The sequence below is a fragment of the Vanacampus margaritifer genome, chromosome 5, assembly GCF_051991255.1.
Source record: "Vanacampus margaritifer isolate UIUO_Vmar chromosome 5, RoL_Vmar_1.0, whole genome shotgun sequence".
NCBI lineage: Eukaryota > Metazoa > Chordata > Actinopteri > Syngnathiformes > Syngnathidae > Vanacampus > Vanacampus margaritifer.
The window spans coordinates 17,760,688-17,777,301 of NC_135436.1; the positions used below are offsets into that span (position 1 = coordinate 17,760,688).

The following is a 16,614-nucleotide window of genomic DNA, read 5'->3' on the forward strand; positions in this document are numbered from 1 at the left end:
GAATCTTCTATGACTCCAACCAAAAACATAATTTTTGGTCTTGTCTTGGATACAAGCAAACAGTAGGAGGGGCATAGCTCAGGTGGTAGTGTGGCAGTCTCCCAAGCTGAAGGTCGTGAGTTCGTTCCTCAACCCTTGAGCAGGGTTATTATAGTTTAGGAATTTTTCATTTTAGTTAGTTTTTATTTCGTTTTGAGTTTAGTTTTTCAAATTTAGTTAGTTTGAATTAGTTTTTAGGGTGGTTCTGTTAGTTTGTATTGGTTTTAGTTATTTCATAAATGCTTACTTTTAGTTTAGTTTTAGTTAGTTGCAGTATTAGTTTTAGTTTTTTTGTTTTTTTAGTCTGTATTACTTGTGCGAAATATTAAAAAAAAAAAAACATGGGAGCAACATCATCTGAAGGTGCTTTACTATTGGCTGCTGCTAGATGACGTCACTTTTGTGTGACACACTTTCAAATGTCCTTATTCCGGTTAATATCAAAATAAATCAACTCCAAAGGCTCATGCATTAAATTGATTACCAAAGTAAAAGACTAAAATGAATTATGGTTAGTTCTAATTAGTTTTGTAAACATAAAATGTAGTTTCAGTTAATTTTTGTGTTTTAAAAAGCATTTTCGTTTTTAATGTTGTTATTGTTTTTTGAATTTTAGTTTTAGTTTTTTTCGTTAGTTTTACTAAAATAACCTCACCCTTGAGTGACTTTTATTTATTTATTTCAATTCTTTATTTTACTCTTTTTCAAGTGTAAACATCTCTGTTCAAAGCAAATGTTGTGTCATTTTATTTGTTTTCTTCACATTTTTCCCCCAGAGCCTCCTGACCCTCCTGAGGTGGAGATCCGGGAAGTCAAAGACAGGACCATAGCTCTTCGCTGGACCATGGGTTTCGATGGCAACAGCCCCATTACAGGATATGACATAGAGTGCAAGAACAAATCAGGTAATTATCATATTCAATCTTGATGTGGATGGAAAATGTAAAAATAAAAAAATAAAAAAAGTTAAGACAATTGGGTCAGAGCACACACAAAAAACATAGTCTTTTTTTTAAATTTTATTTTCATTTGATGTTCTAATTTGGCTTATGTCCACAATATGACAAGATAACATTTCTGGTTGCTTGTCTTTCTGTCTTATCCTTCTCAGCTTCATGGCTATCAGCCCAAGTTACCAAAGATGTGTCACCGCAGCTCAACCAGGCCACCATCATTGACCTCCACCCTTCGTCCACTTACAACATCCGCATGGTTGCCAAGAACATCATCGGCAACAGCAACCCGAGCAACGAACTCACCATTACTACCGATGAAGCTGGTTAGAGAGTGACTCACTCTATTTTGCCATATCGTGGCCTGAGGCATTTGTGTGGCATATTCAAGACAAATAATTCCGTGATTAGTTGGGACACTGCGTCTCAGCAGAGGTCACTTGAGGAAAACTGTTTTGTTAAAAGACAGTGCCAAAAAGTGGTGTTTATTAGAGGTGTGGCTTTTATTAATTTAAGTAGACAATGATATGACTAATTTTATGATACCATAGAAAAATGCATGCATGAATATGTGCGAGGAAAGTTTGTCATGAAATAACTGTTTATAAATGTGAGGGCTTTTTCTTACCCATCATCCTGGCGTGTTAGCCACCTCAATAAATGTTAATTTATTTTGTACTTGTACTGATTCCCCTTTGAGCACATTAAATTAACTTAATGAGATAAAACATGAAATTCAAAGTAAGTAAAGCATTTGTCACATTTAAATAATATTGTTTTTATTATGCACATTAAGCTAAAAGGTACATTAAGGATAGTGAGCTCTCAGAGCCTTTATTTTTAACTCGACAGCACCCTCTAGTGAAATTAAAGTGTAAAGTAAATTGCCCTTTATGGCTGATAATCTGTCCCATTTAAGACTCAAGTGCTTGGTAATGCTGACTGATGGATTTCATTCCGCAGCTCCTGACGGTCCTCCACAAGATGTCACTCTGGAGCCCACCTCCCCACAGAGCATCAAAGTTTCCTGGAAGGTACCAAAATCTACTGCATGTTTTTTTTTTTTTTTTTTTCCCAGCCTGATACTTATATTAATGAATTGGGGGAAAAAAACATGACCTGGATCAGGTTACCAGAAGTTAATAGAACTTTGAAAAATACCTTGTTTGTTTGTTTTTTTTTTTTTTTTAAAAAGGAGAGCAATGATGATGTCAAATCGAATGAACAATACTGAGCTCTCCTGAAAAAGAAAAAGAAAAAAAAAAAAAGAACTTTGAAAAATACCTAAATATTTTCTCAAATTTAAAAGAAATGGGTAAAGAAAAAATTTGAATGTTATAAAATATCACACTTTTTATTTTCAATTGCTTTAAAAAAATGTTTATTGAAAATTGGTTACACTATTTTTTTTAATTGTAATTTTTTATTTTTTTATTTTTCATTTTATTTTATTATGATCTTTTTCTTTTGTAATTGTATTTTTTTACAAGATAGCACACTGTTTTTTATTAAACTAAAAAATAAAAATGTTATATGGCTGAAAAAAACCATCAATAACGTCAACACACAGTAATTCATATCACTTTTTATTTTAAGTTGCTTTAAAAAAATAATGTGTGTTGAAAATTGTTTTTTATTTTTTTATTTTATTATTAACTTTTTATTTTGTAATTCTATTTTTTTTACAAGATATCACACTGTTTTGTTTTTTTTAATAAAACTTTTTGTAAAAAAAATTTACAAACGTTTTTTACAAGATATCACACTGTGTGTGTGTGTGTGTGTGTGTGTGCGTGTGTGTGTGTGTGTGTGTGTGTGTGTGTGTGTGTTTTAATGAAACTAAAAAGTAAATGTTATATGGTTGAAAAAAAAACATCAACAACGTCAACACACCACAGCCTTTTCATTCATATCAATTGAGGTCATACAGAGAAAAAAAACAATACATGGCATGGTCTCTTCAAGCTTCATCACATGTTGCTTTTTTGGTCCAATTTGAATGTTGCATTGTGCCATCTATACAAGACATTCATTCATATTATCAAATGGTTGAAGACGTCACATGTTTTGCGGGGCATCAGATATTTTAGGATTAGCCTTGGGAATTAAAATTAAAAAAAAAACTGTCAAAGCAGCCTGCCTGAAATGAAAAGAATAAGAAAAGCATCCATGTGAGAAGAACTCTGCCGAAGGGTTTTGATAATTGAAAGAGAATCTGTCGATCTTACGGATAGAAAGACTATTTTGTTATCCTAAACCAAGCAAGTAATTGTGATGCCTAAATCGAATCACTGAAACAGTAAAAAAAGCAGATTCAAACATAATTTTAAAACTTTGGTCTCCTCGGGGAAGCTCGGTCGTCTTCTACAAACCGGAGAATACAAATGCACCCTCACTGGCCTCAATATGAGTATTAATGCTCAATAAAATGACATACATGTATGCAAATTCAGTTTATTAATTTCATTTTTTTTTTTATTCCCTCTATTTTACACCCATAAATGCTTACATGCTAATGAATTATTTCTCATCTCCGGCAGCCTCCCCACAAGCACTTGCAGAACGGCGTGATCCGAGGATACCAGGTGGGCTACCGGGAGTACAGCCCCGGCGGAGGTCACCAGTTCACCATCATCAGCGTGGACACCACAGGAGACACAATGGAGAGCATTGTGCTGGACAACCTCAAAAAGTTCACGCAGTACAGCGTGGTGGTCCAAGCGGCTAACCGGGCAGGGACCGGACCGTCCTCGCAGCAGGTGGTCACCAAAACCTTAGAGGATGGTAAGCGTGGTATTCAAAATGCTGTTTTCAATTTTCATACCACAATTGGTCTAAGCTAAGATGAACTACCCAGTTCATAAGTCTTGACGATGGACTTTCAAAATTCATTAGCTTTTTTTTTTTTTTATGGTTTCCACAAAAATTCAATTTCAGACAGCCAACAGTTGAATTTGAACTTATTTATTTATCTATTTATTTTATTTAGAGCGCCTTTGTGATAAGTACAGTTAATTTATCTAGCCACCTAAATAGAACATTTAAAATTGCCATTCCTTTCCAAATCTATTTAATTTCAAACTTTTCTTTCTGCGTTCAAGCACACAGTAAGACGAGTGCCAATGTTTTTCTCTCAGTGCCATCTCGGCCTCCTGAAAATGTGCTGGCTGTGGCCAAGTCCCCCGAGGTAATCTCGCTCTCCTGGATTCAGCTTCCGAGAGAGGCTCTCAATGGAAACCTGCAGGGCTACAGAGTCATCTATTGGGCAAACCTGCCTGATGGAGGTATTTATTTAACATGGAAGTCCTAACGGTATGCATTGAATTGCTGTTGAAGTCAACATTAAATTCTAAATACAGTACGTGTTCTCCAATGCTAGTTTTTTTACAAGTGTTGCACTAGGGGGCACTGTTGCATCATTATACTCTACTAGAATGCCTGTAATGATTTGGAAGTATTTCTCAACTGGTGTATTTTAACGTTATGTCGTCTTTCAAATTGCATAATGGGTTTAATAATAATAAGAGATAGTATCCCTAAACACATTTTTGACATTCATTTCAAAAAATGTCTTTCCTTTTCTAGCACATCGGGTTTTTGAGATATTCTCATTTTTGATTTTAAGTTTGACCTATGAAAGCTTGTGCAATACGGATTTGCCATGTATTGCAATTTTATCGCTATGATGTTCCAGAAAAAAAATCCATCGGTTGCAGAACCTAACTAACCCTTCCATCCTTCCATTATCCAAACCGCTTAGCCTATAATAAATAAAAAAATATTGCTAAATATATTACCATACTATATTTCATATTATTATTATTATTATTATTATTATTATTATCATGATTATTATTATTATTATTATTACTATAGCACTACCTAAAGTGCTATAGAAAAAAACAAGGGCAGATTCAGAATCAGTGCAAACAAATCATCTAGAAAACACACACACACGCAGTTATTGCAAATATTTAACTCATTCACTGCTATTGACGCCTATAAATGCAAAAAAATCGTTTTAACTATTTCTACTAGTTTAACTTTTTTTTTCAACTTTTGTTAACAAGAGTATGAAAGCCTACATTTAAAAATGTTTTTTTTTATAGAAAAGATTATTAAAAATTAGGAGCTTCAGGCGATTACATATTTTAATTGTAATTAATCGCATGACTTAAATAGTTAACTCACAATTAATCACAAATGTTATATCTGTTCTTAATGTACAATTTTTTTCTAGGTTTTCATACTCTTGTGAACAAAAGTGGATTTTCTTTAAATAGGAATAGTTAAAATGATTTTTTGACGTCTATAGCCGTCAATGGCAGTGAATGAGTTGATAAATGTGCTATGTAGTTATTACAAAATTACATTACTATTTATGACATAAACTCTATTTTTAAATAAATTCTAATTGTAATTTCTTTCCTTATAGTGGTTATATCAATCATAAAAATAAAAACTTCAATGAGTATTATGCATATTAGGCTCATAAATTCATTTCCCCCCGTGTATTAGAACTTGGAGAAATCAGGAACGTAACCACCAGTCAGCCATCTCTGGAACTGGATGGTCTGGAGAAGTACACAAACTACAGCATTCAGGTGTTAGCCTTCACTAATGCTGGAGATGGCGTACGCAGTGAACAGATCTACGTGCGCACCAAAGAGGATGGTAAGACGCTGCAGTGGAAAACAAACGTATGTGAAACTTTGATGTTTTCGTTCTTGTTTTCTGTAACCCTTTGGTGGTTTAACTGTATTGCATAATGCTAAGAAGTCAAACAAGGTTTTCATTTAAAAAAAAACAGAATTCTGAGAGATCACTTTTCAAACAGAGTTATTGGTATCCTCCCTACTAAATGTGTGTTTATTTACTTTTCTGACTTAGCATTTTTTTTTCTGTCCGTCGTAGTTCCTGGTCCCCCAGCAGGTGTGAAGGCCGCTGCTTCCAGCAGCTCTGTGGTGTTTGTCTCCTGGCTGCCACCTCTCAAGCTCAACGGCATCATCAGGAAATACATCGTCTTCTGCTCGAACCTGCATCCGATGGTAATAGTGTTTGTTTGCCACAGGATTGTCTCTCTCCTTTTTTTTTTTACATTGGTGTTGTATGACTCCAATCACAATGCTGTAGAAAGACCGTGGCTCCACAGTGATACAGTAATCACCTCTCCTCTCCAATTTGCAGGTGATGAGCGAGTTTGAGGCCTCTCCCGACGCATATTTCTACAGGATCACTAATTTGGCCCGGAACAGGCAGTACAGCATTTGGGTGGTGGCTGTGACTGCCGCCGGTCATGGCAACAACAGTGAGAAGATCACAGTGGAGCCTCTGGCCAAAGGTACAGTGGGCCAAGGATAGATTTGGGGGACTTCCCGTTGCATCTTTCTCCTGTTTTGACATTGCGTGTCACTGCTTGTGTGTTGTGTTTAGCTCCAGCCAGAATTCTAACCTTTAATGGAACAGTGACCACTCCTTGGATGAAGGACATTGTCTTGCCGTGCAAAGCTGTTGGGGATCCTCCTCCCACAATCAAGTGGCTCAAGGGAAAGTAAGTCACACGTCGATAAACGTTCCACCAAAAATTTAAGGAGGGTACGTTACAGAAAACTGTATGTTACATTAAATTGTTGTGACTACTCAAGAGTTGAGTTTAAAAAAAATATAAAAAAAGTGTATTATAATTCCTAGTTATAATCCAACCAATTTTTCCGCAGCACCAATGGGACTCCCACGCCTGTCCTGGTGGATGGCCGACGGAGCGTCCACGCCAACGGCAGCTTCATCATCCGCACAGTGAAAGCAGAGGACTCCGGCAACTACAGCTGCGTGGCCAGCAACAACTGGGGCTCAGACGAGATCACGCTTAACCTGCAGGTTCAAGGCAAGTCATCATGGACATGAATTTTTTTTAAATTATGCATATATATTTTGGAAACTCGTTTTTTTTAATTTTACATTTTTCAGACATTACAAACAAGATGTTCCATTCTTAATTAACTCATATTTAACTCATTGATGGTTCTAGACGTCAAAAATTTATTTGCACTATTTTTTGTTAGTTAAACCTATTTTTCCACTCTTGTTAACAAGAGTATGAAAACCTAGAATTTTTTTATTGTACATTTAAAACAGATATAAAATTTGTGATTAATTGTGAGTTAACTCGTGAAGTCATGAAATTAATTGCGATTAAAAATTCGCTCCTAATTTTTAATAATCTTTTCTTTTTTTTAAATCGCGTCAGGCGATTACATTTTTTACTTGTAATTAATCGCATCACTTCAAAAGTTAACCCACAATTAATCATAATTTTTTTTATCTGTTCTAAATGTACAATAAAAAAATCTAGGTTTTCATACTCTTGTTAACAAAAGTGGAAAAAAATGTTAAACAAATTAAAATAGTTCAAATGAATTTTTGACGTCAATAGCCGTCAATGGCAGTGAATGAGTTAATCACACATTAAAATACCAATGTATAAGCTACATTAGTTCCCACAACAACATAAAAAAGACACGATTTCATTTTTTTTTTCATTTAAAAACAGAACAGAACAAGAAAAATCTGCAACAAAAAAAAAGAATCTGACCAACAGTCTTTACCAAAGACTATCTAGCCAAGAGAAATACAATTCATCACAACGCAAAAAACAAACGTCACAAACATAACCAACAAACCCCGAGACAGAAAAAAGACCCAATTTTCATTAAAAAAAAAAAATCTGTAAAAGAAAAAAAAAATTCTGATCAACAGTCTTTGCCAAAGACTATCTAGCCAAGAGAAATACAATTCGTCACAACGCAAAAAACAAACGTCACAAACATAACCAACAAACCCAGAGAAACACAAAAAACAAAAAAAATCTGACAGACAAGCTAAACCAAGGTCTATGTAAACAAAACAAATATAATTCCGTCACAACACAAAAAAACAGACATCACAGACATGACCAAACAACTCAGAACATACGGTACTTATTAGAAATGTACATATTCACATAACCTATAGATATATACACGTACACATATCCTACTCCACACTCACACATTTACACACAAACACAAAATATTCCTGGTGCTGCTTTCAACATACAGTCATTATGGAAGAAAGAGAAGAAAGAAAAAAAAAGACAATAATTTCTATAAATGGTAAGTAAATAATATATCTAACACATTAATTTAACACAATTATACTAATAAAAATGATATTTTTACTATGAGAAAAAAAAATCCACGTTACGATGGAGAGTATCCCGATATAATGCATTAAAGTGGCTTTATCTTTACATCCTCAGTACCTCCTGATCAGCCGCGTCTCACAGTGACCAAGACCACCACAACTTCAATCACGTTGTCATGGATACCAGGAGACAATGGCGGCAGCTCCATCAGAGGTGAGACATAATGGCATATCAATTTGCAACCTATAATTTAGATTCATTTTTTTGTTTTTAGAGCTCAGTATTAAAATAATAATAATAATAATAATAATAATAATAATAATGTCGATTCAGCAAGCACATTATACAACTTTATCCAGAGTGCCTGCAGATCCTTATTCGATTTTAACCAGGCAATGCATATTTAGAAGAACAATATTTTCATTATTATGAGAATGCTGAAACATTCCCACGTTATTTGTATTCTCCACACTTTTTTTGCCGTGTAACAACTCCCACATAATACTTTCGATTTACACTGTACAAATTTCTTCAAAAATTCAGGAGGAGGCCATCATTTCATAATTTATCTCTCAATTTACTTCAAAAGCATTCTACATGCATTCAAATCATAGCATTCAGCTTTCAGCATTCCCACGCAATTTCTCCAGAAATTACACTTAGGCTACTCGCCAAATAGAATTCAAAATATTTTCATGACATATTCTGTCATCTTTTCATTGGCAGGATACATACTGCAATATTCAGAAGACAACAGCGAGCAGTGGGGCAGTTTTCCCATCAGCCCCAGTGAGCGTTTTTACCGTCTGGAGAACTTAAAGTGTGGCACGTGGTATAAATTCACCTTGACGGCCCAGAACGCTGTTGGGCCGGGCAGAATCAGTGAGATAATTGAAGCTAAAACCCATGGGAAAGGTAGGATGGATTGACAGGTGGATGGATGTTTTGAAATATGCTGAGTCAAATAACCCAGCTGCTGCTTGACCATCTGTGTGCGCGCTCCTCAGAACCGCAGTTTGCCAAAGAACATGAACTCTTCACCAGCATCAACTCCACTCGGGCCAGACTCAATCTGGTTGGCTGGAACAACGGCGGCTGCCCAATCACCTCCTTCGTACTCGAGTACAAAGCCGTGGACTCGGCCACCTGGACCACGGCTCAGCGAACGTCGCTGACCAAGAGCTACATCCTGTACGACCTGCAGGAGGCCACCTGGTACGACTTGCAAATGAAGGTCATCAACAGTGCTGGCTCAGCAGAAAAGAAGCTCACCTTTGCCACTCTCACTGCAGATGGAAGTGAGTTTGACATTTTGAACTATTTATTTCTAGTAGTAATGTTTTTTTTTTTTTTTTACTATAGAAAAATGCAAAAGTGATGCTGTTTCAGTAACAATTATGCAATTTTTTTAACGCACTATTAATGACCGCGCCTTACTTAGGAAGCCGGTACTGGGAGAATTCCAGTCGCAACGCAGCATACACGTCCACGTCAAAATTTAGCAGTAATAAATTTAAGAATGATGCAGATGTTTGTGAAGACTGGGGTCAAGTTGTATTTTACCATTTTAAAAACATGCAGAATTTCACAAGTTAGTTCATGTTAAAGATTAGATAGCATTTAATATGAAAAGAAAAATGCATTGAGCTATCACCACCTTACAAATACAATTATGCCATCTAGTGGCAGAATTATTACCTCAACACAAATCAATATCACAGTACGGTACATGTTTTTAATTTTAACTCAATTTTATGATTATGAAATTACTGCATCAATGACAAAAGATGCAGCCTTATTTCTCTTAGTTTACCTTTTTTTCAACTTCTATAGAGTATGTAACTTATTGTACATTTTATTGTACATTTTATTGTACATTTTATTGTACATTTTATTGTACATTTTATTGTACATTTTATTGTACATTTAGAACAGATATAACATTTGCGATTAATTGTGAGTTAACTATTGAAGTTAATCACCTGACACCCCTAATATATATATATATATATATATATATATATATATATATATATATATATATATATATATATATATATATATATAATTTATTTATGTATTTTTTTTCTAGTATTGTTGAATCTCATTAATTACCAAGTCAATTAACAAATATAAAGTTGATATTCCTAAAAATCCCCTGACAAACTTTTCACAGAGGGCTTCTGGACACTTACGGTAGTTTTGCCCTCATTAAATCGATTTTGCGTTTGTGAGCTGCTACTCAGTCGCTATGCCAACACAACATTGTCTCTGAATACAATTCCACCGTCACGCTTCCAGTGAAGTATGAACGCGTCTCTTCATATTTAATTGTATAGCTTTATTGTGCAACTACAGATTGTGCCATTCACACTGAAAGGACGCTTTTAAGGCGGACAGACAGGAGGCGATGAGAGCGCCACACTCCACACTGCTCATTAATTTACTTTGAGGGCTTTTGCTTGAGGAGTTTAAGCTGCCTGTCAGGATGGCGTAAGTGTGCGTGGATGTGCTTTTCGCTATGTGTGGGCAAACATGATTTTTTTTGGCGGGGGCTGTCAATTTGACAGCTCAGCTGCTGGAATAAAAAGCAAACATTCGACACGAGCCTCACGCGGATCAAGGCAACATTTCTTCTCTCACTGGAGAAATTGTAGACAAATGCCTGATCATTCTGAGATGCTGTAAACGTATAAATACATTTTATTTCATTATATTTTTTGGAATTTAAAAACACGATAAACGCAAAGCTTTTTAAAGAATTATTGAACATATAACAAAATTGCACAAATTTATACTATGCATGTTTTTGTTTGTACCCTGTACTTTATGATATTACACACTAAAAGGAGTGTTCATTAAAAAGTCATTAACCCCCTTTAAATGTGTCTAAATGTGTTTCTTTCAAGGTACCATCCCTCCATTACTGAAAACAGGCGATCCCATCTCTGACAACATGTCAGGCAGCGGAGGTTTGAAGATGGTGGTGACCATCACGTCCATCCTGGTGGTGGCCGTCCTGGTGTTCATTATGCTTATGGTGCTAAAGAGGAGACGCAGGGAGCAGAGACTCAAAAGACTCAGAGGTTAGTCTAATCACTTTGAATGTGTGTGTGTGTGTTTTTTCTCAACAATTCCAGGCCTTTCTGTGTAGTGTTTGTCTGATGTTGTCATTGCAAAACATTAACTAATAGTTTGTGAGTATGTTTGCATGTGTGAAAGTAAGTTTTGTAGGTAATAAATATTGTGAAATGAATCAAGTTACATTCATACACAAACACACAGAAGTCATGTGACAATTTACTGTGAATAATTCTGAACCATCAAATCTACATTAACTCATTCACTGCCATTGACGGCTATAGACGTCAAATATTCATTTGAACTATTTCTATTAGTTTAACATTTTTTCTACTGTTGTCAACAAGAGTATGAAAACGTATATATTTTTTATTGTACATTAAGAACAGATATAAAATTTGTGATGAATTGTGAGTTAACTAGTGAAGCCATGCAATTAATTACGATAAAAAATTGTAATCGCCTGATGCCCCGAATTTTTAATAACCTTGAAGTCGCGTCAGGTGATTAAATTTTTTAATTGTAATTAATTGCATGACTTCAATAGTTAACTCACGCTTAATCACACATTTTATATCCGTATGTCTAAAAAAAAAAAGAAATCTAGGTTTTCATACTCTTGTTAACAAAAGTGGAAAAAAATTTTCATGTTTAAATGAATTTTTGACGTCTATAGCCGTCAATGGCAGTGAATGAGTTAAAGACCAACATGACTGTCTCCTTCAACAACGGTCCAGAACATTCCGTGCTAGTTATCCGTTTTGGCAGCTTGATATTCCTATTAACTCAAGTCTCATTGTTGACTTCACAGATGCTAAAAGCCTGGCAGAAATGCTAATGAGGTGAGTATTTTTCATCCTAATATAAGCCTTATACAATGCAAGGTAACAGGAAAAAATTGCATGCATTTTTTTTTTCTCATGAATGTGCACAGTAAGAACACGCGGACGCCAGAAAATGTGAACAAGCAGCAACAGACGCTAAGGATGCACATCGATATTCCGAGAGCGCAGCTGCTCATCGAGGAGAGGGACACCATGGAGACAATCGGTACGACCTCGATTATGATCATTTAAAGAAAAGCCATTTGCCCACATGTTCTTATTTTTGCTTTACATCTATCATTTAACCGCGCAGATGACCGCTCCACAGTGCTGTTGACTGATAACGACTTTGGCGACACAAACAAGCAGAAGTCATCCACAGTGACGCATACGGTCCACTACCAGTCTCTTTCCCAGGCCACTGGACCACTGGTGGACGTTTCCGATGCCAGGCCCGGAACCAGTGAGTCCCACCATTGTTAGTGCCCATTTCTATTTCCTTTTTCAAAAAGATTCCATGTTGTTGTAGTGCTTGTTGTTGTGAGCGTTTTCATGAAATAAGACATTCACTGCCATTGACAAGAATTAATTTGAACTATTTCGATTAGTTTAACAATTTTTCCACTTTTATTAACAAGTATGAAAACCTAGATTTTTTTGTACATCTAGAACAGATATTAAATTTGTGATTATTCATAAGTTAACTGTTGAAGTTATGCAATTAATTAATTACAAAATGTAATCGCCTGACGCGATTAAAAAAAAAGACGAAGAAAAAAATACATAAATTAGGGCCGTCAGGCGCAAAAAAAAAATTCATCGTAATTAATACCATGACTTCACAAGTTAGCTCACAATTAATCACAAATTTGGTATCTGTTCTAAATGTACAATAAAAAAAATCTAAGTTTTCATACTCTTGTTAACAAAAGTGTGAAAAAATGTTAAACTAATAGAAATAGTTCAAATGAATTTTTGACGTTAATAGCCGTCAACGGCAGTGAATGAATAAAAAAAAAAGATTACAAATTAAGGGCATCATTCAATATTTTTTTTTAACTGTAATTAATCGCATGATTTCAATAGTTAACTCATGATTCACTGCCATGAATTCATAAAAAAAAAAAAAGATTATTAAGAATTAGGGGCGACATGCGATTAAAATTTTTAATTGTAACTAATCGCATGACTTCACTAGTTCACTCCCGATTAATCACAAATTTTATATCTGTTCTAAATGTAGAATAAAAAAAATTCAATTTTTCATACTCTTGTCAATAAAAGTGGGAAAAAAAATGTTTAAATGAATTGTTGACATTTATAGCCGTCAATGGCATTGAATGAGTTAATATCCATTTAGCAACAGAAACGGATTGTGATTTACCACAAGCGTGTCATCTAGTCAATGAGGCGACTTCCAGCTGTGAACATGACGACTCAGAAATAGTGCTGTAGAGTAACTTTTTGTGCTCCGCCGAAGCAGAACTGATGAAGAGTAGTGGTCTCTGTACTTGCCCTTGGCACATTCTCACCCAAGTGTCCTCGTCCTTCTTTGTTAAATCCCAAAAATAAATCTTTAATTCTAACAGTAAGGTCACACGAAGGTCAAGTTTCACTGTTGTAATTGTTCGGTCAACGCCCCATTTTGTCCCCAGTGTAAGTGGTCAGTAAAGGCAAAACCAAAACTAAATACACCATCCTAAAACCTTTATTCATAGTTACATGTCCTTACCAAAAGTTAGTTTACTGAATGGAAAATTAGTTTTTATTTTCGCACAGTGTGCACACACTGTATAGAAATTAAATGAGTCAATATGCAGGACTTAATTTGGTGGATCTCTTAAAAAAAATAGTAGAAATGAATGTATAATGTACATATTTATTTGTAATTTTTACATAAAATATTCTTTAAATGATTAAATGAAAAAAAAAATTATAACAATGTCAGGGTCCAATTTTTTAAGTTGTCAGACAAAGAGAAATGAAAGGTAGATGAAAAAGTTTTTAAAATGACCTAAACATGTCCAAAACATGACCATAAAATGTCCATGAAGTTGCCAAAAATGTCCGACCTTAAACATGATTTTCAAAAAAGCAGAAAAGAAAACCATAAAATGTCCAGAAAACTAAAGAAGAAAGACAGAAAATTACCATTAAATGCCTTTGGAATTGTCATAAAAAGTCAGAAAATTGATTTAAAAAAAAGAAAAGGCAACAAAGAAAACGTTCAAAAAGTAACTGTAAAATGTTCAAAAATAGAAATAAATAAAAATCCCGAAAATTAGCATAAAATGGCCCAAAAATTGTTGTTGTCAGAAAATGACCTTAATAAGTTCATAAAATTGGCAAAAATGTCAGAAATTTGATAGAAAGGCAAAAAAAAAAAAGAATCTAAAAATGTATGACAAATTAAGTATGAAAATCCCCCCCAAAAAAGAAAGAAAATAAATTGAATCTGTTCATATTGGATGCTGCATATTTTTGGGTTATGGTGCAGCTCTAATTAGCTCTTGGACCTTCAGAACTGTAGACTAACACACTGTTTCCATCATTACAACCTTCAAATGTTTTGCGGCTGCAGACACACTTTTTGTTATTTGGCCTAAAATGGCTCTTTTGACTGGAAAAGTTGTTGACTTCAACAGCAACCTTGGTAGTATTTAATCTTTTGAAAAAAAAAAGTTCACATTAACACTATATACTGTATTACTCTAGTAATTTTGCACCCTCCTCTTCTCCTCAAGATCCCACCGCCAGACGCACTGCCAAAGCTGGCCCGGCAGCCGCACGAAGCCGCTACGCTAGCCAGTGGACTCTGAACAGGCCACACCCCACCAGCTCTTCACACACGCTGACCACGGACTGGCGACTCCCCACGCCACGCGCTACCGGATCCGTGGACAAGGAGAGCGACAGTTACAGTGTCAGCCCGTCACAGGACACAGGTGGGCGTGTTGATAATATCAAGACAGAATGGAATATCGGGTGCTGTTGCCTTAACATGTAACTTACTGTCATCAGATCGAGCACGAAGCAGCATGGTGTCCACCGAGAGCGCCTCCTCCACCTACGAGGAGTTGGCCAGAGCCTACGAGCACGCCAAGATGGAGGAGCAGCTCCGCCATGCAAAGTTCACCATCACCGAGTGCTTCATCTCCGACACCTCGTCCGAGCAGATGACAGCGGGGACCAACGATTACACCGACAGCGTGGCCTCCAGCACGCCGTCCGAGTCGGGCATCTGCCGCTTCACCGCCTCGCCGCCCAAACCTCAGGACGTCAGCCGCGTTATGAATATGGCCGTGCCCAAGGCGCACAGACCTGGTAAGGCTTGGTTTCCACATTAGGGTGCTGGTCACTGAGTTCAACTTAGCAAAGTGTCATCAGTAGCAGTGTTAAAAATATATATATATTTTCCTGCGATATATTGCGATATTACTCGATTCAATATCCGGCCAAATCAATTTTGAAACATCAATTTTTTAATTTATTTTTTAATAATTTTTTCTTATACAATTATTTTGCTTTGATTTTATTTTTAAAAAGAATCGATTATTACAAATTAAGGGTGTCAATTAATTACAAAATGTAATTGCCAGACGCGATAAAAAAAAGACGAGGAAAAAACTATTTAAAAAAAACTATTAAAAATTTAATTAAATGATTTTTTTTTAATCGTAATTAATCGCATGACTTCACTAGTTAGCTCACAATTAATCACAAATTTGATATCTGTTCTAAACGTACAATAAAAAAATTCTAGGTTTTCATACTCTTGTTAACAAAAGTGGGAAAAATGTTAATCTAATAGAAATAGGTCAAATGAATTTTTGACGTTAATAGCCGTCAACGGCAGTGAATGAATAAAAAAAAGGGTGTCATTCAATTACATTTTTTAAATGTAATTAATCGCATGATTTCAATAGTTAACTCACGATTAACTCATTCACTGCCATGAATTCATAAAAAAAAAAAGATTATTAAAAATTAGGGGCGACAGGCGATTACAATTTTTAATTGTAACTAATCGCATGACTTCAATAGTTAACTCACGATTAATCACAAATTTTATATCTGTTCTAAATGTACAAAAAACTAAATCTAAGTTTTCATACTCTTGTTAACAAAAGTTAACTAATAGAAATAGTTCAAATGAATTTATGACGTCTATAGCCGTCAATGGCAGTGAATGAGTTTTGTGAAGATTTGTGTTCAACCGATTTACCATTGGTCAATTAGCAGGCTGCAGTGTGTCTAGGCCCCACCCTGTATACAAGTGTGCTTAATAACCCTTAGAGGATGCCAAAAAGACGTATCGTACCCATTACAACTTTTGGTATTGGCAAGGCAAGAAATTACACAGACACTGATCTGTTAATGGGGAGATCTGGAAATTGAGCTTCAGGTGAAAAGCAAATCAATCTGCCTACAGATCATCCTTCATCATCCTGTGTGTGTGTGTGTGCAGCACCACAGAGTGTTGAGACAAAACGGAATGTTTGAATGTGAGTATTACATTATTGATATGCAGAAA

The 16,614-nt window shown here is 35.4% G+C and overlaps 1 protein-coding gene across 8 annotated transcripts in view; it reads left to right on the forward strand.

The window, feature by feature from the left end:
- dscamb (Down syndrome cell adhesion molecule b) overlaps positions 1-16,614 on the forward strand; it is a 118,770-nt gene that overhangs the window by 96,801 nt on the left and 5,355 nt on the right. For 3 of the 8 annotated variants that reach the window (XM_077566619.1, XM_077566622.1, XM_077566627.1), the window contains 19 exons: positions 816-944; positions 1,151-1,318; positions 1,956-2,026; positions 3,533-3,776; positions 4,130-4,276; positions 5,511-5,666; positions 5,907-6,046; positions 6,180-6,333; positions 6,426-6,543; positions 6,710-6,876; positions 8,290-8,388; positions 8,902-9,090; positions 9,183-9,473; positions 11,085-11,261; positions 12,068-12,098; positions 12,191-12,306; positions 12,394-12,558; positions 14,825-15,025; positions 15,102-15,404. In XM_077566619.1, coding sequence (XP_077422745.1) covers positions 816-944; positions 1,151-1,318; positions 1,956-2,026; positions 3,533-3,776; positions 4,130-4,276; positions 5,511-5,666; positions 5,907-6,046; positions 6,180-6,333; positions 6,426-6,543; positions 6,710-6,876; positions 8,290-8,388; positions 8,902-9,090; positions 9,183-9,473; positions 11,085-11,261; positions 12,068-12,098; positions 12,191-12,306; positions 12,394-12,558; positions 14,825-15,025; positions 15,102-15,404 — 3,066 coding nt within the window. The remainder of the gene's footprint in view (positions 1-815; positions 945-1,150; positions 1,319-1,955; positions 2,027-3,532; positions 3,777-4,129; positions 4,277-5,510; positions 5,667-5,906; positions 6,047-6,179; positions 6,334-6,425; positions 6,544-6,709; positions 6,877-8,289; positions 8,389-8,901; positions 9,091-9,182; positions 9,474-11,084; positions 11,262-12,067; positions 12,099-12,190; positions 12,307-12,393; positions 12,559-14,824; positions 15,026-15,101; positions 15,405-16,614) is intronic. The other 5 variants (XM_077566621.1, XM_077566625.1, XM_077566620.1 and 2 more) reach the window with 3 other exon arrangements.